Source organism: Aspergillus ambiguus (genome assembly GCF_047715705.1).
Source record: "Aspergillus ambiguus strain CBS 117.58 unplaced genomic scaffold BDV59scaffold_9, whole genome shotgun sequence".
Lineage (NCBI taxonomy): Eukaryota > Fungi > Ascomycota > Eurotiomycetes > Eurotiales > Aspergillaceae > Aspergillus > Aspergillus ambiguus.
In genome coordinates this window covers 631,426-658,367 of record NW_027395522.1, presented here as the reverse complement: position 1 = coordinate 658,367, position 26,942 = coordinate 631,426, and the positions used below count along the sequence as shown (strand labels likewise).

General features: G+C 50.1%; 6 protein-coding genes across 6 annotated transcripts; 1 reads left to right on the top strand and 5 right to left on the bottom strand.

Moving 5' to 3' along the window:
* Positions 1-51: 51 nt before the first annotated feature.
* Positions 52-8,964, bottom strand: BDV59DRAFT_192302 (putative polyketide synthase; the record flags this gene model as incomplete). Its single annotated transcript, XM_073692023.1, has 11 exons — positions 52-870; positions 916-1,236; positions 1,286-3,227; positions 3,267-5,850; positions 5,918-6,491; positions 6,541-7,066; positions 7,148-7,487; positions 7,537-7,594; positions 7,650-7,736; positions 7,785-7,984; positions 8,460-8,964. 11 exons carry the CDS (start codon positions 8,962-8,964, stop codon positions 52-54), a joined length of 7,956 nt encoding a protein of 2,651 aa, XP_073549672.1.
* Positions 8,965-10,556: 1,592 nt separating this feature from the next.
* On the top strand, positions 10,557-13,667 carry BDV59DRAFT_165669 (domain membrane protein). The gene has a single exon (XM_073687643.1). The coding sequence runs from the start codon at positions 10,841-10,843 to the stop codon at positions 13,340-13,342; it is 2,502 nt and encodes an 833-aa protein (XP_073549671.1). The 5' UTR covers positions 10,557-10,840; the 3' UTR covers positions 13,343-13,667.
* Positions 13,668-13,832: 165 nt separating this feature from the next.
* Positions 13,833-18,095, bottom strand: BDV59DRAFT_192300 (putative ABC multidrug transporter; the record flags this gene model as incomplete). Its single annotated transcript, XM_073692022.1, has 2 exons — positions 13,833-17,984; positions 18,018-18,095. The coding sequence occupies 2 exons, from the start codon at positions 18,093-18,095 to the stop codon at positions 13,833-13,835; spliced, it is 4,230 nt and encodes a 1,409-aa protein (XP_073549670.1).
* A 1,396-nt stretch (positions 18,096-19,491) lies between these two features.
* BDV59DRAFT_165656 (uncharacterized protein) lies at positions 19,492-20,333 on the bottom strand. The gene is made up of 3 exons (XM_073687642.1): positions 20,046-20,333; positions 19,789-19,941; positions 19,492-19,705 (listed from the first exon to the last, which is right to left on the bottom strand). The coding sequence occupies exons 1-3, from the start codon at positions 20,177-20,179 to the stop codon at positions 19,618-19,620; spliced, it is 375 nt and encodes a 124-aa protein (XP_073549669.1). The 5' UTR covers positions 20,180-20,333; the 3' UTR covers positions 19,492-19,617.
* A 1,123-nt stretch (positions 20,334-21,456) lies between these two features.
* On the bottom strand, positions 21,457-23,381 carry BDV59DRAFT_212158 (putative MFS transporter). Its single transcript, XM_073695970.1, has 2 exons — positions 23,110-23,381; positions 21,457-23,041 (listed from the first exon to the last, which is right to left on the bottom strand). The coding sequence occupies exons 1-2, from the start codon at positions 23,292-23,294 to the stop codon at positions 21,700-21,702; spliced, it is 1,527 nt and encodes a 508-aa protein (XP_073549668.1). The 5' UTR covers positions 23,295-23,381; the 3' UTR covers positions 21,457-21,699.
* Positions 23,382-25,836: 2,455 nt separating this feature from the next.
* BDV59DRAFT_175236 (uncharacterized protein) lies at positions 25,837-26,306 on the bottom strand. The gene has a single exon (XM_073689223.1). It carries the CDS (start codon positions 26,258-26,260, stop codon positions 25,988-25,990), a length of 273 nt encoding a protein of 90 aa, XP_073549667.1. The 5' UTR covers positions 26,261-26,306; the 3' UTR covers positions 25,837-25,987.
* Positions 26,307-26,942: the final 636 nt, after the last annotated feature.

Genomic DNA, 26,942 nt, shown 5'->3' with positions numbered 1-26,942 from the left:
TTAATCCTATACTTCCAGCCCACAGATTTTCCTATACACGGGAAATATCAACTAGTCAACAGGAAGCAAAGCCGACTTCCCTGCAATCTTTACAGCGAGATCCATCAAGCACCCACTGGCAAGGATCTCGAGGATGGAAATCGTACTATCCATGCTCTTAACAATCCAGTTCCGCAAGTCCACAGCGAAATGTGAATCAATCCCGTACTCTGAAATAGGATTTGATGGCCCTATGTTATCGACAGAGATCGACATATTAGTAGCCACTTTCTTACTCAACGCCCTATACACAACACTTGCGGCTTCATCAAGCGTCTTGGCAGCCTGGAGTTCAGCTCTGATTGGAGTCAAAGATGCTCCCATCTGTGGCATGGTAGACGGATCTGAAAATGCTCTCCGGAAATGAGAGAAAAGGGGCGCGTCAAAGTTTGATAGGGATTGACCGTCTTTCCACTCCCCCAGACCTGTGATTATCTGCGGTCCCATTCTGTTATCGTTTTGGTTAGCAATAACCGCCTCTACTAAAGACATTAACGTTGCAGTGTCTGTCCCTTGAAAGCCCTGTCCGGCCATCTTAGAAGCTAGCTTTGTGTTTTCAGATAGATACCCGGAGTCTGTAATTACTCCTAGATCGAGTGAGATGGCGGGTAAACCGAGGGAGTGTCTGTATGCGGCGAATTGATCCATGAAGGTTGATGCTGCCGCATAGGCTGCTTGAGTGGCATTACCGATGATGCCACTAATAGACGACAGCATAATAAACCAGTCTAAACTGGACGGCAAGTAACGATGTAGGTTCCAAGTCCCATTATATTTCGGTCTGAGAACGGATTGGTAGTCTTCGAGGCTCATTTCTTGAATATGAACATCCTACTGGATGTTAGCGAACTCGAAATATGATTGAATTAGCAATACCTTGAGAACCATTGCCGCCTGCACTACTCCCTTGATTGGAGGGGCATTTTTTGTGAGTTCCGACGTCATGTAGGACATATGATCGCTGTTGGACACATCACAGGCATACACAATGCCTTTAGTTCCCTTCTTCCCAAGCTCTGTAAGGGTCTCGTCGCAACCTGCTTTCGATAAGCCGCTTCGACTGACGAGTATAAGAGTTTTCGCCCCATGTTCCGCCATCCACATCGCCATTTCCCGTCCAATCCCACTAAGACCTCCGACCAGCATATATGATGCGTCCGGTTTAAAAAGAGGCTCGGGTGTACTTGTTCCCGTAGCCTGCGCAACTCAGTACATAATCACAACAATCTCGTGGGCATGTCTTTACCTTTAAGTCCGATATTCCTGTGATTGCCACGGAGTCTACACTCGGATCTGACTCGAGTTTCTCAAAAGCCTGTGTTGTATCGGAAACGGAGAAGGATGGTAGAATTGGGGCATTGATTGTCCCATCGCGAAGAAGTTGACCGAAGTTGGTGAACAAGCCCGTAACCACATCTGGCCTTGTTTGTCTAAGATGATCAAAATCGAGAGCTGCAAATATAACATCTTCGCGGAGGCCGGCGATCTTCCATGTATCTACCCCCTGCAAGGGATGCGTTCGAAGGTGAATGAGATGACCGTAGGGGCGTAGGATCTTCTGTGACGGCAGCAAATACCGGTCTGTAGCATCATTACAAAGGATAAGCACGTCAACCTCTCCCTCTGTCACGGTCATGATATCTCTATCAATGGACTCGTTTCCAATGAGTATGCGTTCGGGTGGCGAAATGAGTGATGTCGACATCAGCAATGCCCTTTCTGTGGTGTTACTCACAACAGCAAATACCTCAGCCTTCGCGCGGCGGCATAACTCCATAATAGCCTGCCCAGCCGAGGTGGCTCCACAATGAATAAGAACCTTCTGACCTGGAGAAATGCGAGCGACGTTGCGGACTACATACATCGCTGTGCAATACGCCACTGGTAACGACGCAGCTGACCCAATCTCGACCGTTGGTGGGAGCTTGTGGAATGCGGTGGCTTTGTCTTGATACATCCTAGCCAGAGGCCCCGATGCAAGACATAGCACTTTATCACCAATTTCTAACCCACATACTCGCTTTCCCATTGCCATTACAGTTCCGCTGTATGAACCAACGGAATGCTGGTCTGTCTTGGGCCATCTATCCACCATACACATGCTTCGCCTGCAGATATTGGAGGTGTGGACTTGGATTTGGATATTCTCATCAGATGGTGATATTTTCTGCGAGTTATCCGTAAAAAAGCCCATTGGCAAAGATCCCATGACTTCGTCCGGTTGGTGAAACAGTTGTAGATGTGAAACTTGTACATCTTGATGCACGAATGTGTCTGGTTTTTCTACAACTCGGGGAATCAGGAGTAGCCCATTCCTCTCGGCATATTCAGTGTCAATGTTTTCAGACTTGTGCAAAAACCGATATTGAATGAGTTCATATATAATCCGGGCTGCTGTCTCCTCGCAGAGAGGCTTTCTTCCATCAAGATCAAGGGTCACAATAGGATTTACGCCAGATTCGGAGCGAGCTGTTCTTGCGAACCCAGTAACAAGGCCGGCCTCGGGACTGATTGGTGAGGGTGCACCCCCGCGTGTAACCCAAAGGACGCCGCTAGATCTCAAAAACATCTCCTTTGTTACTTCCCATGTCGTCGGGTCTGGCTGCGCAAGTACCATCTGAGTCAAGTCACCCAGCATGATACAGAGCTTTCCAGTAGGTTTGGCGTGTTTTATATCGACAACCTCGACAGTTACAGATGCACTAAGAAACAGCTCTTTCAGGTGAGTCAAACAGACGGCACTGTGGCCATCCGCTATTATTAAAATGTCTGCAGGATATAGAGCCATCTCTGGTGTCATTTGTGCCACGAACATAGAAGGGCTCTCCGAGATGCTTAATTGGATTTTATCTGGAGAGAAGCATGTTTCAGATAGCACAGTTCGCCAGTCTTGTTCACTATAACCGAAGTGATTATTTCTCCAGTGTCCGGGATACTGTGAGAATATCACCGCATTCGTCAGGGTATTATTGGAAACTGGATCGAGCAGCAACAACTTCCCACCTTTCTTGAGCATGGTGCGGATATTCTTTAGAGCGACATGCTTTGAATTGACTGTATACAGTCCATGGAGTCCAATTACCACATCGTATTTGCGCTTGCCAATTCCCTGAGAAACTAGATCTTTCTCAATATCCAGTTGTTTGAACCGAATAACGCCTCCCGATTTCGAATATCTTTGGCTCCATCTTTCAACGAATCTTGGGGAATTATGGGTCACTACATACCTGGAGCAAGGAGGATTGCTTTCTGAATAGGCTTCCAGGAATCGCTCAAAAGCACCTCCCCGACCAGCTTCAAGCTCCAGTATTGAACATGCGGGATTTTTGTTGCACACCAAGTCCAAATAATCAGAGACATTATCCATGATGGTTTTTTCATGGACAAGTTGCCAAAAATGATCCCACTCCGCAGTGTCTTCTATGCACTCCAGAGAGCTATTTTCGTCACGCAAATGATCCAGAAGCATCTGCCCCATAGTGTATAGTAAATTTCCTTTTGGTCCAGAAGATTTGATTTCCTGAAGACCTGTGTCATTGTTCTTCTTGATTCGTCCACGATTTTGTCGCATCACCTGCTGGTAAAATGCCAATTGTTCCTCTCTCAGAGGACCCGTATACCCTCGCTTTTGGCCGAGCTGCTCAACGAATTCCCTGATATAGTTCAATGCACATGCCTCTAACAACCTGCTCGACTCTATGTGTTCTCGCGGTGCATCGTGGCTCCTGAAGATATTGGATAGACCATTGGAAACGTGAAAGTCCGGGTCTAGTTTCCACGTGATACCGTAGGCAGTATGAATCCTTGGTTGGTTGTCAACTGTCGTCTGAGTTTTCAGGCTTGTGCATAAGAGCCTGCGTATGGAAATACCGATGCTACCATCTTTCTCTCTAGTGTAGATTGATGCAGACACCTCTCCATTACAATTCTTATGGATTTCTGTCTCAACATCCAATTCTCGTCCGGCTGTGGAAGTGATAGAACTTAATATCGATATCTCGTCAATGTGGACAGGAATGACCGGGCTGGTTATAGGCCCTATGCTGATGAATATTGTTTGAATGATGCTATCCAGAGTACAGGGGTGTACAATATTTGGATACTCGAAGTTTGCGGGCATCACGGAAGCTGTATGAGGAATGGTAACCTTCGCCATAGACATATTGTCCGCGAATTGAGCATCCGACAGGTTGGTAAAACAAGGTCCGTATTCTAGGCCAATACTGGAAAGCCGCTCATAGAATAGTTTCGCATTTAATCGAGAAAATTTGGAATGAGAAATTCGCGGGCAGCTCACTTTGGCTTTGCTCGTTTGGATACAAACAAGCCCACTACAGTGCTCGGTCCACTTATTGTCGTCTGTCACGGAATATATATGAAATTCATACATTGACTCCGTTCTCAAACTGTTCTTGTAAGATCGGAGTGAGGTCATTGTCTCCACTGCCGAATTTTCTGGAATAATGAGGGCCGACTTGACTGAAATATCCTGGAGAAGAAAAGCACATATGCTTGGTTCTGTGAGGTCGATCTCCCTAGTGAGCTGTTTTATTGCCTCAATGCCCATGGCAATATAGCCAGCAGCAGGGTATACGATGCTCGATTGTATCTTGTGATCTTGAAGCCAAGGTGTCTCTGTGACCCTGAGTATATTTCTCCATCGAGGCTCAAAAGGGCATGATACGCTATCGGGTGCCCCTAAAAGATCAGTTCGGGGGAACTTGCGCATTCGAAATTGTTTACTAATCCGTGGTTCTGCCCAATATGATCTGCTATGGTTCCATTCGTATTGGGGAAGATCGACAAGTACTTTGACGGGTTTCGATGGCGAGGGATTATTGATAGCCTGGAAATTAACAGGGTAACCTGCGCAAGCAAGAGTAGCTGTCACATCGAGTGCTGTTGTCACTGCGTTGCATTTTCGAACCAAGACACTAGAATATCCTATTTCAGCAGCTTTCAGCCGTATATCACTCTGTATTATTTGTTTAACGGGCCCGGACAATGCAGCATGAGCCCCAACCTCGATAAGATGGTTAATTCTCACTTTGCGCACAGTACCGATCCACCGTTTACGCTTACCATCAGAGGTAGTGGTGACATTGCATGGGGTATTCGTTGTAAAACACAGAGCTTTCATCGCGCCAACAAAATTCACCTGGGACACAAGATTTCGAACCCAATACTGAGGTCCCAGTTCGTGGGGCTTGAATTCTGCGCCAGTCACCGAGGAGAAAAACGAGATATGTCTCTGTGAATTATAATTAGATAGTATATCATTACTTTGGGGCTTCACATGTGCAATAGATGCCATATATTCATTAGCCACTAACTCCATATGATGGGAGTGATAAGCGGCCTTGACAGCCAAGCGGCGGTTGAAGATATGGTCAGGGAGTACATCCTGCAATTCTTCGATTGCCGCGATATCCCCTGATATCGTGACACTGGATGGGGAATTTATACAAGCAATCACTGCTTTTCCTGCTTTTAGCTGTTTTATGTGGTATTCGGCCTGATCAGCGGACATGCTCACTGCAAGCATCCCACCTAGGCTGCGTACACCGTCCAGCACTAGCTTGCTGAGAGCTACTCCACGATAATACGCCACAGTCATCGCATCTTTCGTACTTAAAGAGCCAGTAGCATATGCGGCAGCAATCTCGCCACTCGAATGGCCAATTACAGAGTCTGGGCGGATTCCCCAGGATGCCAGCAGGTCAACTAGGGCAATTTGCACAGCTGAACAGATAGGCTGGCTAAGAAGAGGATGTGTTAATACTGAGGGGTCCGATCCCTTTCTCAACTCATCTGATCGGTCAAATTAGCTTCATATCACGGGTCAATAGTGTAAATATAGAACGGTTCTAATTCCTACCGACTGTACAGAAAGGGGCCCCTATAGTTTTGAGATATTCGTCTATCCGGTTGATTGACTGTAGGAACTGTGGATAAGCTTCAAGCAGCTCTTTACCCATTCCACACCATTGTGCACCTTGTCCAGTGAATATAAAGCCAATATTTGGTCGCTGGGAGCCTATTTTTATCTTTGATTGACTCTTCAGAGCTGCTATCAAGTGTTGAGCGGAGTTTCCTATCACCGCCATACGGTAGCGGTGATGGGTGCGACGTTCATTGAGAGTAAATGCAAGGTTATTCAAATATTCGTCGTTTATAAAGAGCGCATTTTCTAGAAGATACTGCTGTAAGGAGTTAATCTGACGAGTTATCGCGAGCTCATCGAATCCGGAGAGAATGTAGACACGGCTCCGAGATGATGATAGTTCACCCGTTTCGCTAAGACAAGGACGCATCGTATTTAGTCTATATTTATTCAGATGGTACGACGCCTCTTCCATGATAACATGGGCGTTACTCCCACCGTAGCCGAAACTATTCACGGATATGCGACGTGGTCCGGGGCTCTTCCAGGCTTCCCGGCATGCTTGCACCTAAGACAGACGTTAGAAAATATATGCCATCTGCAGATCAATACATTACCTTAAGTTTCCAATTGTCAAGGAGGATACGTCGGTTTAACGTGTGAAAATTGCGGTTCGGGACAAATACACGGTTCTCTAACATCAGTGCTGCTTTGATTACAGCTGCAACACCACTGGCCCCCTCCAGATGGCCAACGTTTGTTTTGACGGACCCAATACGTAGGGGATTTCTCGGATCTCTGTTCTCTGAAAACACTCTTCCAAGAGCTCTTGCTTCAATAGGATCTCCGGCCTGTGTTCCTGTTCCGTGTGTCTCAGCAAATTCCGTGTCAGACGGACTCAACGCGGCGCGCTGGTACACACTTCTGATCAAGGCTTCCTGAGAGGCACCATTCGGGAGCGTGATTCCCGGAGTCCTCCCATCTTGGTTTAATCCTGATCCTCGAATAACGGCACGGATCGGGTCATTGTCGCGCAGTGCATTTCTCAGTGGTTTGAGAATGATGCACCCAATCCCCTCCCCACGCCCGTAGCCATTAGCCTTTTCATCGAATGTATGACATCGCCCATCGGGGGACAAGAATCTGCAATAGAATTGGGATTAGATATTGAGTACAATCTCCATACGGATGGCAAGTGGAAAATTGAATTTGGGGCATCCTCACTTCATCATTGACAAAGTTGACATGAATTCATGGCTCAAAATCACGTTCACTCCTGCCGCAATGGCCATCGATGCATCGCCACATTGCAAGCTGGTGCATGCTAGGTGAAGGGCCACTAAGCTTCCTGAGCAGGCCGTGTCGACAGTGACGCTGGGACCTTTCATATCAAAGAAGTATGATATGCGGTTGGCTGTCATTGCACGGGACTGTCCGGAGTTCGTGCATTGGTAAATCGGGATCCGCTCAGGGTCCCGAAGAAGAAGGTCGGTATAATCTGCGTTGAAACACCCTACAAAACAGGCGGTATGACTTCCCATGATCTTGTGTAGGGGCATCCCCGCTATATACGTGAGTTATAAGCTCTATGGCACAAAAACAGTGCAGCTTACCATTTTCAAGCGCTTCGTAAGTGACTTCAAGTAAAAGGCGCTGTTGAGGATCCATGGCCTTAATGATCGTCAGCACTTTCCTTTATGAAGATTCTGGGAGTCTGTTCACGTACGGCTGCTTCGTCGGTTGTCATATTGAAGAATGGTGCGTCAAATAGAGACACATCCTCCCTCAAGAAATGTCCGCCCTCGACGTTAGTCTGCCCCAAAATTAGCACATCGTACATATGCCCGGCTTGTATACTTGCCGTTCCATGCCTCGCATAATCAGGATGGTAGAAGGCAGAATGATTCCATTTCGACTCTGGGACTGGACTCCAGGCTTCTCGACCTTCCAGTATCATGTTCCATAGTTTCTCAACATTTGTCGCATCCCCGGGCCCACGGAATCCCATGCCGATGATTGCAATCGACATGGAAAGCTCTGGGGAAAGCACTGGTAGATCATCTTGATCCAGCAGTGTGGTTTCTTGGGTCGTAGGCAAGCCCAATGGCCGCTCCGCTGAAGTGCACTCCATCATGGGCCTGTCACATCTGCACTGAGATAGACAGCTCAAACGGAAGATGGGTTAGAACACAAGGGTAAAGAAGAGCGATACGTAATATGTTCATTAATTTCCCGATATTGGTGTGGTACGTCACAATGGGCCGGACTATGGTCAGGCCTAGGCATCTGCGATATATCCTGCCAGGAGTCGCTCGCTACATGGAATAACCTTCGGACGATATAGCTACGGCCCAACTTAGTCAACTTCCAGTCAATGTCTGAAGCACTAGTTTCTTAATAGCTCTAGCAATCATGGCAATATTCTTGCTATCCCCAGGGATTCCATGTCCTTTGGTGTGTACTACCCATGCCGAGGTTAACGGATCACACAATTGGTGTAGTGCGAGAGAGTACTTAAATAAAGGGTCTTGCGCACCCCCGATGCTGAGGGTTGGGATGGTGATATATCCTTCAAGATCAGGATCAATCACTGGATCCTGATCGGGATCCATCCGAAACGGTGGCAGAGAGTTAATGAAGATAGCACAGCGCAATAAAGGTGGCTCCTGAGGGTAGAGCTTGGCGTGGTAAATGAGGAACCCTGCAGCCAGGGTTCCCCCATGAGAGAAACCTAGTATCCCATCAAAAGGGCCTTCCGTATCAAGAACGCCGTAGAGGCGGTCATAGGCATGCAACAGAGAAGCATCATCTGGATCTGGGTTGGAAAATGGTTGGGGAAATTTGTAGTAGCTGTAGTATGGGCCATCGTAGAACCCAGCAATACCAGGACCCGGGTCGGAGTCGATATCGCCTTCTAGGAAATGAAATATTACCGTGTTATCGTGGCGAAGCTCAGTCATTAGATTGTCTATCAGGTGGTCAGACTGGCTTTGCTGATCAATTGATTGGATAGGATGGAATAGTTGGTCACACATACTCATCTGGGATTGCAGGATCTACCATGGCAAGAGACAGTGAGACAGGAAACCTTATTCTTGAGGGGATCAGCAAGGACAGGGGTACTGACCTTCACGTTTGTTCCCCAGCCATGGAGACAGAGTAATTTGAGGGGCATGGTAGCTGTCTACGGATGGGATGCTGCCGTTTGTGAGAATTTGTTGACAGCAGTCATTCTGACGGTTTGTCTTCCTTATATATACACAAAACCCCCTAGAATGATTTGCTCGTTCTTGCGACTAGGGTGCGGCAGATTCTATAAAGTCATCGTGTCACTGCGGAACATTTGGGACAACTGGGGTTCGGTATAATTGTGAGGCTGCTAGCGAGTGTGCAAGGGAGAGAAGTCGCCGGCGGTTAAGCAAGGTGCAAGGCGATCACACGCAGGACATGGGCTTTTTGACTTCATGACGCGTACTGCGCACTTTGTCTTCTGATGGGCGAGAATGCAGCGACACGTAGAATTTTCTGGATCGACAATGATGCGATGTATTAGTATATTCAAAGCATTGTAGGATCTCTCCAAATGACCAACAAACCAGCCAGATCACACCAAGGAGTTCGAAAAAGAATGAGTTTGTATCAAATAATGTCCAACATCATGGCTCCCATGGGGAAGTACTGGAATTGCCGTTGTCCTCATCATCCATCGTGACCTTCTGGAATGTCCGCATCGCCGCAACTGCAGGGGCTTGAGGGCCCCCCACATTAGCCAAGCGCCGAGATATTCGGCCACGCACACGGGACGAAAATAGAGACTCAGGAGGATCCTTATTTTCTCTGACGAAAATCATCCACGTCAATCATGCTCGAGGCCTGCAGGAACGAGACAATCATACGCCTTTTCCTAGTTCAAGGAGAGGAGACTGGGTACACCACACACTGCACGGGCGAAACTGATCAGCGCATGTAGAACCCGGCCTAGAGAGGGCTTTTTCTCGGCGGCGGGAAGTCTGGAAGCCCGTCAAGGTCTGGAAATAAAGATTGGGCATTGTCGTTTGCCACCAAGCTCCACGCGAGATCCACATGGATTCGTCCGACCACTGCACAAATCATACCCGGCCGGCAATCAGTATTATGGCCCTTATCATATGGCCATCCACGCATACACAGCACGCACATTATTTCGGGTCTATTATTATCACTATCATCGGAGGATCGGCTAAGGCGAGCCGTGTGGGTGGCCACCACAATGTCCAACTTCCAGGTGTCATACACCGGCATCTCGAGATGTACGCAGTAAATGGCAGGGAGATCGCATCAGCGATCTGCCCTCGGGAATTAATCGATTAAAAATACGCAGAGAGACGGCTTGACACTTCATGGCGATCCACGCACTTTGTCGCGCATTCATCATCATCCGCCGGGGTCTCCATCCACAGGCGCCAATCATGCATTCTACGCTTCGTGCCATGAAATCATTGCCATTGTCCCCTTATCCACCAACCTCGCGTCCGTTACTGGCCGTCATTGTTTTCTGTTGCCATCTCTTGGTCCAGAAATGATCGTTCTAGACTCGACTTATTTTTGGTCCGCCGGAGTTTGGCAGCTCTGGCTCGCCCGCCCATGGTCCCCCCCGTCCGTGACGCATTTTGCCATTGGCTTTTCTAATCTCATTGCCTGTTCCTATCCTGGCTCCCATAATATTCCCTTGCTTTCACCCAGTTTCTTCTCATCCTTCGTTTTTCTCTTCCGTTTGTGCCGTGTCCATCGTTTTGTATTATTTTAATCTATTTCAACTTTCATTTCTAGCCGCCCCTCCACCGTTCATCCGCTTTTTCTCCCCCCAATCTTCTCCTCGTATCCATCCAATTCCATACTACGTTCAGAGCAGCTGGTCTGTTTCACCATTCATACCCTATGTCGGATTCGCGGAGGGATAGTGGCTCCTGGAGATTACTCGATCCGCAGAACAGTCACGAAGGAGGCGGCGAATCCGCCCCCCAGAGTGATCATGAAGACGAATACTTCCCGCAGGAAAGCATCGAGCAACATCAGTATGATATGATCAATGAACCCACCCGTGCTCACCGGGTGAGGTTTCAATCCCTCAACAACGAAGAATCGCCGCCGCCGAGTCGACCTCCCATGCCTCGATTCGATTCGGACCAGTCCGTTCAATCGTTTCGATCCGTTCAGCCAACCTCCGCTCGCTGGGTAGATCTGACTGATACCCTCCACGCCGATGCAGAAAAGGATGCCGCTGCAGGCAGGATGCCAGGAGGGACTACTCGGTCATCGACCGCGGATGATATGTCGGAGTCTGACCTGAAGCGTACCCCCGATCGAACAATGTCAGCTAGGGATCGGTTCAGGGCTGCCGGGGAGCTGATTCGCCAAAAGACGGTGCGCCTAGGAGAACGTCTAGGCAGGCCTCTTGACGATGGAGAAGCATTGGGCGCGTCCCTTTATCCAGACGATCTGGAGGGCGGCTTGCCTATGCGCCAAATCTCCGAGAGACTCAAGGCACTACAGGAGAATCCTGAAGAGGACGCGCATGAACCGGCCCCGAGTGCAGAAGCACACCGTCTTGTCCGGAGGATGACCCAGAACGAACCCCGGCGCCGCAGGCCTCGGCCGGCGTATGCCCGGTCCGGACAGAGCACGCCGGAAGGGCCACCAAGTCGACCGGAATCCTGGTACAGTCAACGACCACGATCATTTACCGGTGGGGGTGGGATTTTATCGCAACTTTTGAAGCTATACGGGAACCCGGACGGTAGCAAGGAGAGCCTATCAGTCACTGACTCCTCCGACAGCGAGTCGCAAGTCTCATCCGGGGCGGCCACTCCAAAATCAGGGACACTGACTCCCAAAAAAGAGAAGATCAAATGGTATAAAAAGCCCAATCACCAGTCAACCGCGTCTCTGGTGGAGGCCTCGATGAACCTGAGCCGTGCTAGTCTGCCGGCCACTGCGGACACGACATCCATCGCCCCCAAGCGACGGAAGCACAAGAAGAGGGTCCATCACAAGACGCGCCTGGAAGACGAAATTCGGGTTACTATCCATATCGCCGAGATTCTTGCCAGACAGCGGTACATAATGCAACTCTGTCGCGCGCTTATGCGATATGGGGCGCCAACTCATCGTTTGGAAGAATACATGCAAATGACCGCGCGAGTGCTCTCCGTCGAGGGTCAGTTCCTTTACCTGCCTGGTTGTATGATAATGTCGTTTGACGATCCCACTACGCGCACGGCAGAGGTCAAGTTGGTTCGCACCATTCAAGGCGTTGACCTTGGACGGCTGGCAGAGACGCACAACGTCTATAAGAACGTGGTCCACGACATGATTGGAGTGGAAGAAGCGAGCCAGGAACTCGACAGTATCATGAAACGCAAGCCAAGGTTCAATAAGTGGCTTCTCATCCCGGCATATGGCATGGCGAGTGTGGCTGTTGGACCCTTTGCGTTTAGTGCTCGTCCAATTGACATGCCTATCTGTTTCCTGCTTGGATCGCTGGTCGGATTCATGCAACACGTCCTGGCACCAACATCTGTGCTGTACTCCAACGTTTTCGAGGTCAGCGCTGCTGTGCTGACATCCTTCCTGGCGCGTGCATTTGGCTCAATAAAGTCTCCCCGGGAGGGCGAAGAGTACCTCTTCTGCTTCTCCGCGCTCGCTCAGTCTTCTATCGCGTTGATTCTGCCGGGTTTCATGGTGCTATGCAGCAGTCTAGAATTACAATCCCACCAGATGATCGCTGGATCCATCCGCATGGTGTTTGCTATCATCTACTCGCTATTCCTGGGCTACGGTATCACAGTCGGCACCACCATCTACGGTTTGCTGGATGGAGGCGCGACGTCCGAGAAGGAGTGCAAGAGACTGGATATATACGGTAGCGAGTACATCCAGCATTTTGTATTCATTCCTGTCTTTGTCTTGTTCATCGCGATCATCAACCAGGGCAAATGGAAACAGCTGCCTATGATGATGCTCATTGCGGTCTGTGGCTACATTACCAACTACTTCAGCACCAAGAAACTAGGATCAAGCTCCGAGGTCGCCAACACTGTCGGCGCCTTTACTATCGGCCTTTTGGGCAACCTCTACAGCCGTCTGTGGCACGGTCACGCGGCGACTGCTATTCTCCCCGCTATCTTCGTGCTGGTCCCGTCTGGTCTCGCGTCAAGTGGCTCCTTGATTGCCGGTATTGAGTATGCCGATCAGATTCGCGAAAGCATCAGCAAGAACGGCAGTGCCAGCAGTGTCCCTCAGTCCAGTCAGGATACTTCAATTGCCAGCCTGGGTTTTGGCATGATTCAGGTCGCTATCGGTATCACGGTCGGCCTGTTTATTGCAGCCCTGGTTGTGTATCCTTACGGAAAGCGACGCAGTGGTCTTTTCAGTTTCTAAGTTTTGTCTATGGGAAATTTTCCTCTATTGTCTTGGCAATTGGGCAGGCGGCGCATTGGTTTACACTTGCATATGAAGCAACGAAGCATTAGCATAGAACTATACATTGACGATTTAGCGGAGGTTTTCTTGATGAGCTCGCCCACAATCTGGATATTTCTATCTCTGTCTCTCTAGGGAAGGACAGTATGAATACCTAAGTAAAGGACGTCTTGGCAGATGAAGCCATGCCGGCCAATGAATTATTGGGCCCAAGGCATCCCCCTATCTTCCCATGCAGAGATACCGACTATACAGATTGAACAATGACATTGATTAATAATTCTATTAACATTAAAGGACCAGTCTTCGAGTTCGACATCTATGACATGAAATATCTATTGGGAACTCCTAAAAATGCAAAATGGACCCAACGGCGTATTTCCAAAATAAAGTGTAATGGTAAAGTCGAAATAAATTGGAAAGACCTATTGCGTATGACTGCAATGGATCATTCAGCCTGCTTGGATGCCTTGGTCCGCAGCTTCATCAGCACGTAGACAAGAGCATATGAACTCAGAGCAAACAACGCCACGATAGCCGCGTCTCGCCAACCATAATAGTAATCCATTAGGTTGACCGTCACCAGATAATCGCTACCACGGGTATATTGACAAACGCGACAGCCCTCGGTGGCGTCAGGGTTGGTGAGGTTCATCCGTGCGCCAATTCCCTGCATGTAGGTTGAAAGATAGCTGGCGCAGGTGGTACCGTTGGGAGGATCAAACAGCGCAAATTCGGAATCTTTGCACTTAACATCCACGTCGAAGACAGTAAATGTTAGCATACTACCCATCAAGTAATTGAAGGGGTTCATATAGTAGATCCAGTAACGCCAGAATGCCTGGATCTGTTGGTACGGCACCAAAACACCACAGAAGGAGGCAAGGGTTCCAATGATGACGGGGTTGATTAAAGATGCGAAGATCGCGTTCGGAGCGTATGCGGAAATGAACTGACCGATGCCGGTGTACACGAACTCGTACATCAACATCACGAAGAACACTGCACCGGACTTGTTCGAGTCTGTGGGGAAGCCAACTGTGTAGTACCAACAGGCGAAGTAAAGGACGGCACATAGACAGAGATAAGGAATCTCTGAGACGATCAAAGCGGTGACGAAGGCCTTCCATGAGTACATCTTAGACTTCTTCTCGCGCACATCATAGATGTCACGTCGTTCGAGGAAGAGCGGTTGTAACTGGTTGATAACACCGGGAGCCACGAAAATAAAGTTGAAAATGGTGAAGAGACGGAGTTGCATGGAGTGGACCGTATCGCTAATCATCCAGAACGAAAATCCGTTGAAGAGCGCAGAGCCAATATGGAGAGCCAGTTTATTGTTGACATAGTCGGTGTTCCGGAACAGGGCCAAACACATGCGCTTGCTGACGACCTTCGTCTGGTACCACAGAGATGTGGCGAATTCATTTCCATCATCGGTAGTGCCGGGAGGCTTCGATGCCGCATCGTCGATGATATGGTTGAGTTCTTCAATGGCTTTTTGGTTTTCCGGGGACTCATTCCACACCTGGTTCCAATCTCGACCTTGGGAGAGTGCACCAGAAACCACATCAATCATATGCTCAGCAGGGTTCACGTTCGGAGGGCAAGCGGCGTTGTAACGAGCAAAATAATCTTTCACAGTTTGGCCATTGTCACCAATGTCGCCGAAATAGACCATCTTACCCCCCTTCGCCAACAGAAGCAGTGTATCGAATTCAGCAAAAAGCTGGGCAGATGGTTGATGAATGGTAACCAACACTGCCTGGCCAACATCTGCCAACTTTCTTAAGAACCGGACGGTGTTGTAGGCTGATTGGCCATCGAGACCCGATGTTGGTTCATCCAAAAAGATCAAGATGCTCGGCTTCGAGACCAACTCCACGCCGATGGTAACACGCTTCCGCTGCTCCACACTCAGGCCGGCACCCACACGGCCGATTAACGTGTCGGCAATATCGTGAAGTTCCAGAAGATCAATAATCGTATCCACGTACTTCAGTTTCTCCGCGTCGGGGACGTCACGGGGCTGACGGAGCAGGGCGCTGAACTCCAACGCTTCGCGTACAGTAGCGAATGGCTCGTGGACATCGAGCTGCTCACAATAACCAGCGGAACGCTGGAAGGAAACCGGTAAGGGACGACCATCCACCATGATAGAACCGCGGATAGTGCCCTCCGTCTTACGTTGCGCCAACACATCCAAAAGGGTGGTCTTTCCGGCGCCAGATGAACCCATCAAGGCGCCCAACATACCGGGTTTCACCCAACCATATACGTTATCCAAGAGAACGCGATCACCGGAGGGCGTCTTCACTGTATAGGACAATCCCTTCCAGGTGAACACTGAAGTGTTGCGAATAAGCTGCTTGTCAATGTCATCGTCCTGCGAACGGCTATCTTGAGGGGTCTTAGACTTCTCATCGAACTGAGATTCCTCATCGGCACGGGATACCTGGCGATGTTTGTCTAGTCTCTCGCGCGGAATCAAGAGGGAGCTGCCACTTTCCGAAGCGGCCTTCCAACGAGAGGTAGCAATGATAGTGACAGCCGCGAAGAGTGCCCACCAGCCCCAGAGGATACCGAAGTTGCGCCACACGTGGTTGTGGCTGTATGACAGCGACGCCAGGTACTGATCTCCAGTGACGTAGTTATCGCCCTGTATAGCCCCTCCCACGCCGGCACAAGATTGGTGGCCAACAGCGTTTTCATATCCGGGACCAGTAGGCACAAGATTCGTGCCGACGCAAGGGATGATCTTCTGGTGAAACTCACTAGACAACAAGGCGTCAAATCCATACGCAAGAGGGTTGATCCAGTAGATCCAACCAAACCACGGGTGCATCTGCGGCTTCTGGATCATATAACCGGTGTACATAATTAGGGCCGAAATGAGGAAACCAGACACTTTTGAGGCGCCATCGAATGTAGTAAACAGAGCTCCAACCGCACGGAAAAGTGCTGTCATAGTCATGGTCACAGCGAATACCAGAATCCAGTAGGTAAAGAACCCAGAAGCTGACATAGTGAGGCCAGTCATGAAGTAAACCACAAGCGAGAAGATGGAGATCTGGAACAATAAAACCGGAATATCTGCGGTTATCTGCGCTATGCAGAATGCAGCAGGATGAAAGTAAGCGAATCCTTTATGTTTGATCAGGACAGGCCGACCACTGAAGGAGTCGGTAACCTCTGACATCGATAGCAGACTGTTATAAAGCAACGAGAAAAACAGAGCACCGGACTTCACAAAAAGACCGCCCGAGTTGTTCGGGGCGTTGTAGAAAAGCGAACCGGCAATCAAGGCCTGGACGAGGGTCGAAACTTGCTTGATAATGAAGGTCGCCTTATCACCCCAAAGGATCTGGTACTGCCGGATAATACAGATCTTCACCTGCTCGAGGAAATCCACCGTCAACGGACTACTCTCGGGGAGTCGCTTGTTTTTCTCCTCCTTGACGGAGAGTTTGAATTCGTCGGTGCGATGGCGCGCTTGATCGCTGTCTGGATATTCGTACTCGGCCACCATTTGGGAGTAAATGGGCGATTTCTCGTATTCGACCCTGATCGCATCTGCATTCCGGGGGAAACGGCTCTCGTATCCTGGTTTGATTTTGCGTTCCGTGGGAACAGTCACACCGGACAGATAGTCGGCCACATTAGAACCCTCGCGGCAAACGAATCCAAGGTCCTCCATGAAGGGACGAGCCTGGGTCATCGGACCGTAATATATCTGCTTTCCCTCGTCCAGCACCAGGACCTTATCGAACAAGTCGTAGATACCATTGCCTGCCTGGTACAGGGTGACGATCGTCGATAAGCCCAAGACATCGGTCATGGCGCGAATTGCCTTGGTCCATTCCAGGGCAGTACTTGCATCCAACCCACGGGTACTGTTATCCCAACAGAAGACAGATCCACGGGAGGCGAGGCATTCAATAATGGAGACACGCTTGCGCTCGCCACCAGAAACGCCACGCACATATTCATTGCCAACCTTAGTGTCGTTGGTGTGGGAGATACCCATCGACTCGAGGAGGAATTGCTTCATCTCCTGACGATAGGCCTCGGCCGATTCCACTCCCTTCGGGAGATTGAAGGGAACCTTCAACCGGGTTGCGAAATCCATCGTTTCGCCCACCGTCAGCGTGGGAAAGAAGATCTCCTCCTCGGTATTCATGACAATTTGGCCGCGGTATCTCGACGCCTCATCCGCCGTCAGTGAGCCATATCGGACGTCTCCTTCCACGGAACGGTAACCCAAACGTCGGTTCGCAAGCATCTTGAGGAGAGTGGTACATCCGGAACCAGGGCGACCCAGGACCAACAACATCTCGCCGGGCTTGACACAGCCATGACTATTATCAAGAATGGAGCGAAGAGACGGTTTATTGCGGGACTCCTTAATATGCTGGGGGATGTTGAACTGAGAGAAGAAGTTCTCGTTAACTGCAGACTCGGCGCTGACGACTTCGACGGTGAGATTCTTCCAGGTGACACCGAGTTCGCGACGGTGGAATCCCGACTCCACATCCCGTTGATTCTGCTGTTTGACCTGGGACATGAGGGCCCAGTCGTCGGCGCGACTCTTGTTGGAGGTCTTAGGGAGCGGTGCGAGATCGTCACCCATCACGGTAGCCGTACTGTCGGTGTCATCGCGGCCATCCGACGGAGGATGCCGAGGATACGGAGCTTGACCATGATCCTCCATGGTCATGGGAGAGGAACAGTGAGAGGAGAAAGAATGCCAGCATGATGGGGGGCATGGTCCTGCCGGACAACTATATAAGGAACATTTTCTCTAGAAGTGGGTCGAGCGAGAAAACCCTCTGACGGCGAGGCCGACTCGGAGCTTCGATGATGAGGCTCCACCAAGGATAGGATAGCCTATCCAATCAATTGCAGTTAGCCCCAAGATTATCAGCAAAAGAATGGGTCTGATGGCGGATATGGATCAAAGACGGTAGAAAAATAAATTCGGGGAGATTATTGTCCCGTGAGCCACGTGGATAACCACATTGCCATGGCCCTACAGCTCGGAAAGTTATCTCTCCTGCCCGATCGGAATAACAAGTCCAAAGAGAGCATCATGAACGATGTAAGAAAGGGGAGTAAGCGTGAGATCCGTCAGAATTTGCATGTGTATCCAGCCGGCGAAGTTGCAGAGTCCCGTGGCTCGGACAAATCGGCGTTCGGAGGCCGACAAGATCCCGTGCGGGTTTCCGCTGACTCAGCGGGTAAATGGTCGGGATTGGCCATAACCGCTGACTCAGCGGCTTTTCTCTCTTGCCGAATTCTTTAATACGCAGAACATGTTGATAGAGACGATAGATGATATACTCTCGACAAACTGTCGGGTGGTGTAGACCTGTCTCGACCTGTCTCTTTGTGAACTACATAGGAACAACTGTATGCGGTGCCAGCGATGCATCTCGGTATGTGAACTGTGAAGAAACGTCGCACCTCTGAACGATATATTTCCGTGGCCCTCAATTGTTTCAATGTTTGCTAAGTATATACCCGACTTGAAATGTTCGCACGTAGTGTTGTGTGGCTTCGGTTGGGCAACCGGATTACTTTGCAGATGCAACAATCAGAGATACTGATCAATGAGCTCATCCTGCATATTCTGGCAGCCATAGCAAACTCTGACAAATGTGATCTATCGGGATATGCAGGAATCTTTTATCCTTCCACTCTCCAAGTGCACCCCACTTAGCGCAATCACAGTTATGATTCATATTGCGCAGACCACACAGTATGTTTTGGCTTCCCTAAGTGGAGGCCCCTCGCCCGTTGGTGCCTCCGAGGCCGAAAAAGCCCGTCGATCTTTTTTTCTGGGTCACAAACACCATCCCCCCGAACGCCGGAATACCCACTACGCCGCATCGCAATCTTGTTATTCGTTGAAACCCTTGCTAAAACCCAAACCGCGAATACGCAGTATTGATCTCATTCGAACCGCACTCGTCTCAAGCTAATGAGATATTCTGAATTGGAAGATAACTCATACTAGGCATAACACATGTTCATGGTATCTACAAAGCCATTCATCGTGCCACCCCCTCGGTTACTATCAGGTCCAGCATGACAAGCGGTGGGGGGAAGGATGGGCAGCGCAGGCGAGTCAGTCAATGATCACCTCACCGCACTTGCTCTATATGACAGACGATCTCGACACGAGATCTGGGGTATGTATGCAATCAAATGCGGCACAAAGAGAATCATGATGCTCAAAAATCGCGGAACGTGTAGCTGGGACCTTGGCTGCCCTGGTGCAGAGCGCTGTATGCACTATATTTCATGTGTTCGGGCGAAGTCCTGGCTGGCCCAATACCTGTTAGTCGCCTGATGACTTTCCAAGATTCTTTTTCTTGTCTGGGTTTTAGACTGCAGGGACTTACATAAACCGGTCCAGCTCGTCGAGATGCTGACGCTGCTGGAGCATCTTGTATCGAAGCGTGCGGAGCTGTTCCGCCCGTTGCGCCTTGGCAAGCAGGTCCTCCGATGAGACAGCCTCGCGATGTGTCTCACGACGGGACGCCGAACTGTCCTTTCTGCTTTGGCTGTCAGCATAAATACCAAACTAACAAGGATGCTACCCGGTGATGTCATCCACGGTGGACAGCCGGCAGGAACAACAGCAGTCGAACACACTTACTCGGCGAGAAAACCGCGAGGCTTTGGCGACCACATGTCACCTTCCTTCCGGGCAGGAACGGCAATTGAAAAGGAACGCGTCAGGTTGGCATTGCCACCGGCACGGACAAGGGGACGAGAGACTTCGGTGAACATGGTGATGGCGAGTGGAGGCGATGCGGGGAACTGCAGTAGTCGATCTGGAGAAGTTGGTCCGAGCGGGCGGCAGGAGATTGGGAAAAACAAAGACGATCGTCCAACGAGTGGAAGGGTCCCTGATATTTATCTGTTCGAACAAGTATGAGGGGCAGAAAAACTGGGGCTATGGATGAACTATATACTTGAGCCATGGGGCAGGGCAGGGAACCACACGTGACCGCCTACGACCTAATCCGGCGACTGATGATGCAGCAGGACGACGTTCACCCGCAGAACAGTCCTCCGTGACGGACGAATGTCCTCCGTCAGACACGGCAAATCATGATTCGCCATGGACCACCGCCTCGCGGGCCGTGACCACACAGGGGGCGCAAATCATGTAAGGGATGTGGGTGTCGTCTGTTCTCCGCCATGTGGGATGATATCATCGGGGCGCAGAGGAAGGGGGAATGGTTGCTGAACACCCGTGGCGAGAGAGTTTGGGCATGCAAGTGCTCTTTGGTCACCATTGAAAAGACGAACTGTCCCATGCAACTCCACCACGGTGTCCATAGAATCATCCTGCGTTGCCACAACAGGGTGTTCGCTTTTGGACCTATCTACCACTAATGTGTCCATCATTCCCCTGGGTTGGGATCGGCTTCAGAACTGTAAATCTGTCACAGGCCTGCATTCTCGCCGTGTAACCAAACCATTGGGTGCCGAATCGGTCGCGGTCATCCCGATGCCATCGTCATAATCGGCACTTACTCATCCCCAAAACACGGAAATGCGCAAGCTACATCCTATCTTCTTAGTTCAAATGCCGTGGTGAGTTCCATGCTGCTGTTGAATATCCTTTTGGTATGCCGAGGCGAGCGCCACCACCCGGTGGTCACCGAAACAGAAGGCGAGCCGAGTATGGAGACTGCAGAATCATCGATGGATGGCCAATAATTGGGCCTGCAAGACTTCCCCTAACAATTGACTTGCCTCAGCGCCAGAGTGCGCTGCGGTCGCAATTGGAACCAGTGGAGACATTGACAACTTGACAACCATGTGGTCTCTTTTGCTCTTCATTGCCGGGTTGAAGCATTGAGGTGAATCGTATGACTCTACGGAATGGCTGCTGGTAGCGCTTATGCCGCTGATCGGCTGTATAAGTACCACCAAATAGACGAGCGTTCGCAACCGTCCTGCCACATTTCCCAAGAGGCGGATTATGCCCTCGTCCCGACTCAAGACAAACGGGCTATGTAGGTTCGTCCAGGGGATAGCATTCGGAAGGAATAGGAACAGTCACTATGAGATGACGGCAGAGACTCGATAAATTACCTTTCCGAAAGCATCCACGTCGGATTCCGAGAGTTCATTCTTCAACGTCCGGCGATGTGGGCCCGGGCTCAGGAATGGACAGCCCCCTAGCTACTGATGATGTCATTTCAATTCGTTTCATGCGTCGTTTCATTAGCTAACAGTCCCCCCCTGGAGGAATGGAAGAAGTTGAACGTTGTATACACTGCCAGTCCGGCACCCCATTACAGCACATACCGGAATCCCTTCTGCAGGACCCGCGCCTCCGCGACCGTAATATTCTCTACCTCCGCCGTGTGCTGCAGCCGTGCCAACTCCTTATCTGTCAAGGTCACGTCCTCGTTTTCCAACCGCTCGAGACGGTTGTTCAGCGACCGGAGGTGGAAGTACATGAAGACGGCCATCAGGGCTCCCAAAACCTGTAGGGCGATGCAGACGCCCATCGCAGGGCGGTAGAAAGGATAATCTCTGTCGCGATAAGTGTATGGCGTCCAGATACTGGCCGAGTTGCCAACAGAATTGATGAACGCATAGGCGGCCGCGCGCTTGGCCGGGGGCCGTGGGATCGCATTGGCGATCCAGGAGTACACAGTGCCGTTTTGGGCAAAGACGAAGACCATCAGGAAAAAGGAGAAGTATCGGGGGCCGAAGCCTGTGGTGGTCATGAAGATGATGAAACCGATGATCGTGATCGGGATGGGGTAGATGAAGAACCAGAACCGTTTGCTGTATCGGTCGGACAAGTACGAGTGGGTCAAGCTGTAGAAAACCATAAAGATGTACGGTGGTGCCACGAGCAGCAGGGAGATGATCTCGTTGTACCCCAATGTCTCGGTTAACGTGGGGAAAAAGTTCTGGAATCCACTTGCGCCGGTGATGGACATGTAGGCGATCGCAAGGGCGTAGGTCTTGATGTCCTTGAAGGCGAGCTTCATACCCTTTACCTGGCTCATTTTGCCTGCCTCGTCGACATCCGCCTCTGCGGCCTCGATCGCCAGTCGACGGTTTGCGACCCGCTTCATCTCGGGAGAGAGAAGGCGCCAGGTGTCTGGGAAATCGGGCAGCAGGACCGCAACCAAGATGCCGATGAACATGGTGATTGCGCCTTCGATGATATACAGCCATTTCCAGGCGGAGAGGCCCCGATGTCCGGCTAAACCGTTCAGGATACCGGCCGCAATGAGGTTTCCAAAGGCACCGCTAAGCAAGGAGCCGGAGTAGAAGATACTCATGCGGAAGGCGAGTTCCTTCTTCGTGTACCACTTGGAGAGGTAGAAGAGAACCCCGGCAAAGAAAGGCGCTTCGACAAACCCCAGGAAGAATCGGCAGGCGACGATGCCCGCATAGTTATGACACTGGCTGGTCACGCAAGACACCAACCCCCACATCGTGGTGAAGAAACCGAGATAGAGCGACGGCTTGCCCATATAGTTGAGAAGCAGGTTGGAAGGAACCTGCATGAGAATGTAGGCGACAAACAGGATGGATAAACCAGTCTGGTACTCTGATGGGGTCAGATTGAGGTCCTCTGTGAGACCCTGTAGCTTGGCTGCGGCATAGTTGTTTCTGCGATTGTCAGTTGTCAGTATACACGCATGGGCCCGCTCTCGCTGGATAACATCGGGGATACACACCGATCGATATAGTTCATCAGGTACACGAGAATAACCAACGGCATGATGAGAGAGTCGATGCGAAACTTTAACTTCCTCTCGATCTGCCTTTCCTCCTCCGTGAGTTGGGTCAAATGGAAGACCTCCTCATGGGCGATTTCACCCTTCTCGGCCATGATCTCCTTGTCAGCGACCACCTCCGTCATGATGAAAGATTTTCCGTATTAGATCCCGCCGTTCAAAGAAGGGCAACAGGACACATAAATAAAAGGACCAAGGAAGTCAGTCCTGACAAAGCCGGGGATAATCGCGGAGGTTATATACCCAGCAGCATTGGGACCACGGGGACACGCGCACAGGGCAATCATGTCACACGGCAGCAACCAGAGTAGACGCTTAACCCCCGATGAGAACCATCACGACCATAGCAGGATTGACACTAACCTCGTGTAAAACCCAATGCATTGTGGTCCCCCTAGGAGAGGGTCCGGGGAGAGCGTGGGGGGAGGAGGTCTATCCGAGGCATCGCCATGATTGGAGCGGGGTGATTTCATTCTGGGGAAGACGGCAGAGAAAATGCGGAGAAAGACCGGGGATGAGACAGCTCTAAATTTGTGGCAGCCAATCCCCGCTTCGCCTTAAATGCCCCCCACGCGGGCTGGCCAGGGTCTGTGCCGGAAGTGCTTTATTCTTCTTCATCCATCGCGCCACTCGTCCTGAGCGGTCGGAGCATGTCCGGGAGCTGAAGCGATTATCATCTGGAGACGGCCAATGGTGGTTTCCCAGCTAGTCTGGATCCATTGTTGTCTCCATAGCTTCACTAGTTCACAGCTCCCCCGCGTACAGATACTGCCACAAGGAGCCACTCCGTCATGACTAGCGAAAAAGAGGAGATGACCGTATGACGATTACTGCATCGAACTTCGGCCCGGGTCGGTATCTCTGGATGTGGCTGTTCCTCGATGACCTATTATTGGACGGATAATAAATTCGATTTAGCCTAGGACTACTGCGGGAATGTATCGTTGGAGAGGAGAGTGTCAAACAGATATCGCGCAGTCAGCCATCTATTATCCGAGGCAATACCCTGACAATGCTTGGCTCGCAGAATCTCCGGCCATGGGTTTCGGCTACTAACGTCGGGTGGTTGAGTGGTAAGATGAGCTGCAAAGCCAAAACTTCGTGCAGAATGATCACAACGATCTTCACCTGAATAGTGAAAACTGCCTATATGCATATCCTTATCCCTTTCCCGTCACCCGCCGACCTGACTCCCGGCATTTGTCTTTCCTTTCCTTGTTGGCCCTCTATAACCTCGCAGCATGTACGGTGACTAAGCCACTGCTGAGGGCAAGGGTTTTCTGCGGGGATTAAGCCCATATCTACCATTAGTAGATCGATGTAGGGAAGGAGGTCACTATGTGTGCCGCTGTCAGGGAGTTCGGTATACCGCCCCTATCCGATCTTGCTACTGCATATGCGGAGATAGCCTTGACTTGGCGCGCTTTAGAAGACAGGTGCCTCGGATAGATGCCGGAGACAACTCGGAGGGCGGACCGGTGGAAAGAACTGTTCTAGCTTTTCGCCCAAATACGTAGCCGCCCCCTGCGAGCGGAGTTCCGCCGGTCCCAAAATTGCATTCGATCGGGATTGTATGGCTGACGGGACCAGAAACCGAGTTAATTCACGACGGATACGGTGAGGTTTCACCCGCGTCTCCATCGTCATTGGGCTGGGTGTAGTTGTGCCTGGCACATGCGCGAACTGTCGGAGGATGTCTTCTTAGCGTCACCCACTGGTGGCTTTATGCTCAATTTCCTCGATAGGCTGAGATCATGGATGCTATCCACAAGAAAGAAGTTCACGGATAAACAGAATTTCGAAGGAAGAAGATATCAGATGTCTCTGCAACATCCAAACGGACCATTCCACTCCGTATTCAACATCCAAGATCTGCATAAAATGATGATATGTCTGTCTGGAGGAGATCAACAGCAGAGCTTACCTCCCTCATAGCTGGGAGACGGGTTCCGTATATTCAGCTGACTGACTCGTTATATGAGACACCAGGCCGTATTAAGTGCTCTTCTCCCCAGCCAGGTTCAGTTTTCTCAGGTAGAAAGGCAATACATCAGTCGTGATATCTGTCTCTTCCAGTGATAGTGGGTTGAGACGAGAAAAGCGACAAATGGGGAATGAGTGATGCACAACGCCATAGCGGCAGAAGCACGGTCTTTCTCAAAGCCTGAGATCATGCACTGGCCGGTTCAGTTACAAATATACTGCATCACCTGGAGCGCATTTGTCTGTAGACGTAACAAAATTGTATATATGGAAAGGGGACCCCGAGAATCCATGTGCTCGAGCAAGACGGTACGTTTGCAGACCAAGATAGAGCCCATGCCTGGTCCAGAAGAGAGATTTTGGTATCGGCAATCTGCACGGCATAACATTCCTGGCCGAAGGGAAGATGATAAAAATGACGAGAGGTGACCCCGTATGTCACTGCCACTGTCAATGGGTTGCCAAAAGTACCACGTCAAGACCCAGGCCATTAATTTTATGCTGACTCACCTCCTATAGTTAACTATGTACCCAGGTAGTAAGTACAGTGGGAGTGAAAAAGTGTTAGCACCCCTTTTTTGTCTAAATAGACCGCCTTCCTACTTTAGAGGCAGAAAAGTCGCGCCCGCGCGTTAGAATCAAAACATCAATTCTCTATACTATACTATCCACGATGCCTGGTAAAGAACTACACCCTACCCTACGTGCGCAGATATGCGAGCTCTATTCTATTGGCTGGGGCTATAAGCGTATTCATAAGAAGCACCCAGAGGTCTCATTATCTACCATTCGGTATACTATTTTCAAGCAAAGAGTACGCGAAAAGCAGGCATCTTTACCACGCAGTGGTCGTCCAAAAAATCTTACTGAATTGAGAGAAAAGACCTAATTGAAATCTGCAACCAACGTCCTTTCCCGTTCTGTGCGACGCCGCTATATTAGCATAGGAGTGGTAGAAAGACGTGATTAATGTGCGGCCGGCTTCGGTGTCGATGAGGGGTGTAGACGAGAAACATGGCAGCGGAATGTTGTGCTTGTAGAAAATTGTAGTTTCCATCCCACATTCCGTGAGAAAAGGTCTAGAAGAGATGAGATGAGGTAGAGCCATGTTAGTCGATATTCAAGATATTTGTTCTTCTATTTCAGAAGCTGATTGTCGCGTAAATCCTTTGGAGCTGCGTCCCACCAACTTAAATAACACGACCGATGCACCCACCAGGTGGGGAGACGAACGGGACACTCGGAACAAAGTGGATTCATACGGGGATTGGAAAATCTTCTTGGCTACAAAGTTTGGATGTCACAGTAAGGCGCCTGATACGCAGGAAACATTAGATAGTTTAGTAGAGGCAGCGAAGGAGGCCTGGCATGCTATTGTTGAGAAGGTTGTGCAGAATCTATCGGATACTATGCCTCATCGTGTGGAGGCTATACTGCGCGCAGAGGGCTGGTATACTAAATATTAGGTGGAGAAGTTTAGATAGCGCAATCTAGTACTAAATGGGAAGGCGGTATTCTTAGCGGTAAAGGGGGGTGCTAACACTTTTTCACCCCCAACTGTAAGTACGAAGTATCTGATGTCTGCCCAAGTGTTGGTCCAAAATACAACAAAGCACACCCGGTACTACAGACTACTACACAGTGCATAAGTAGTCGCATAACTTACTAATGCACCTCATAATTTATGTCACTATGGACAGCTACTATTGGCCAGAGCCCCTCGCGCGCTAGTCCCGATGGAGCCATGCGCCATCCCCAAACAGGAAAGATGGGATTCTCCTTTTGTTTTA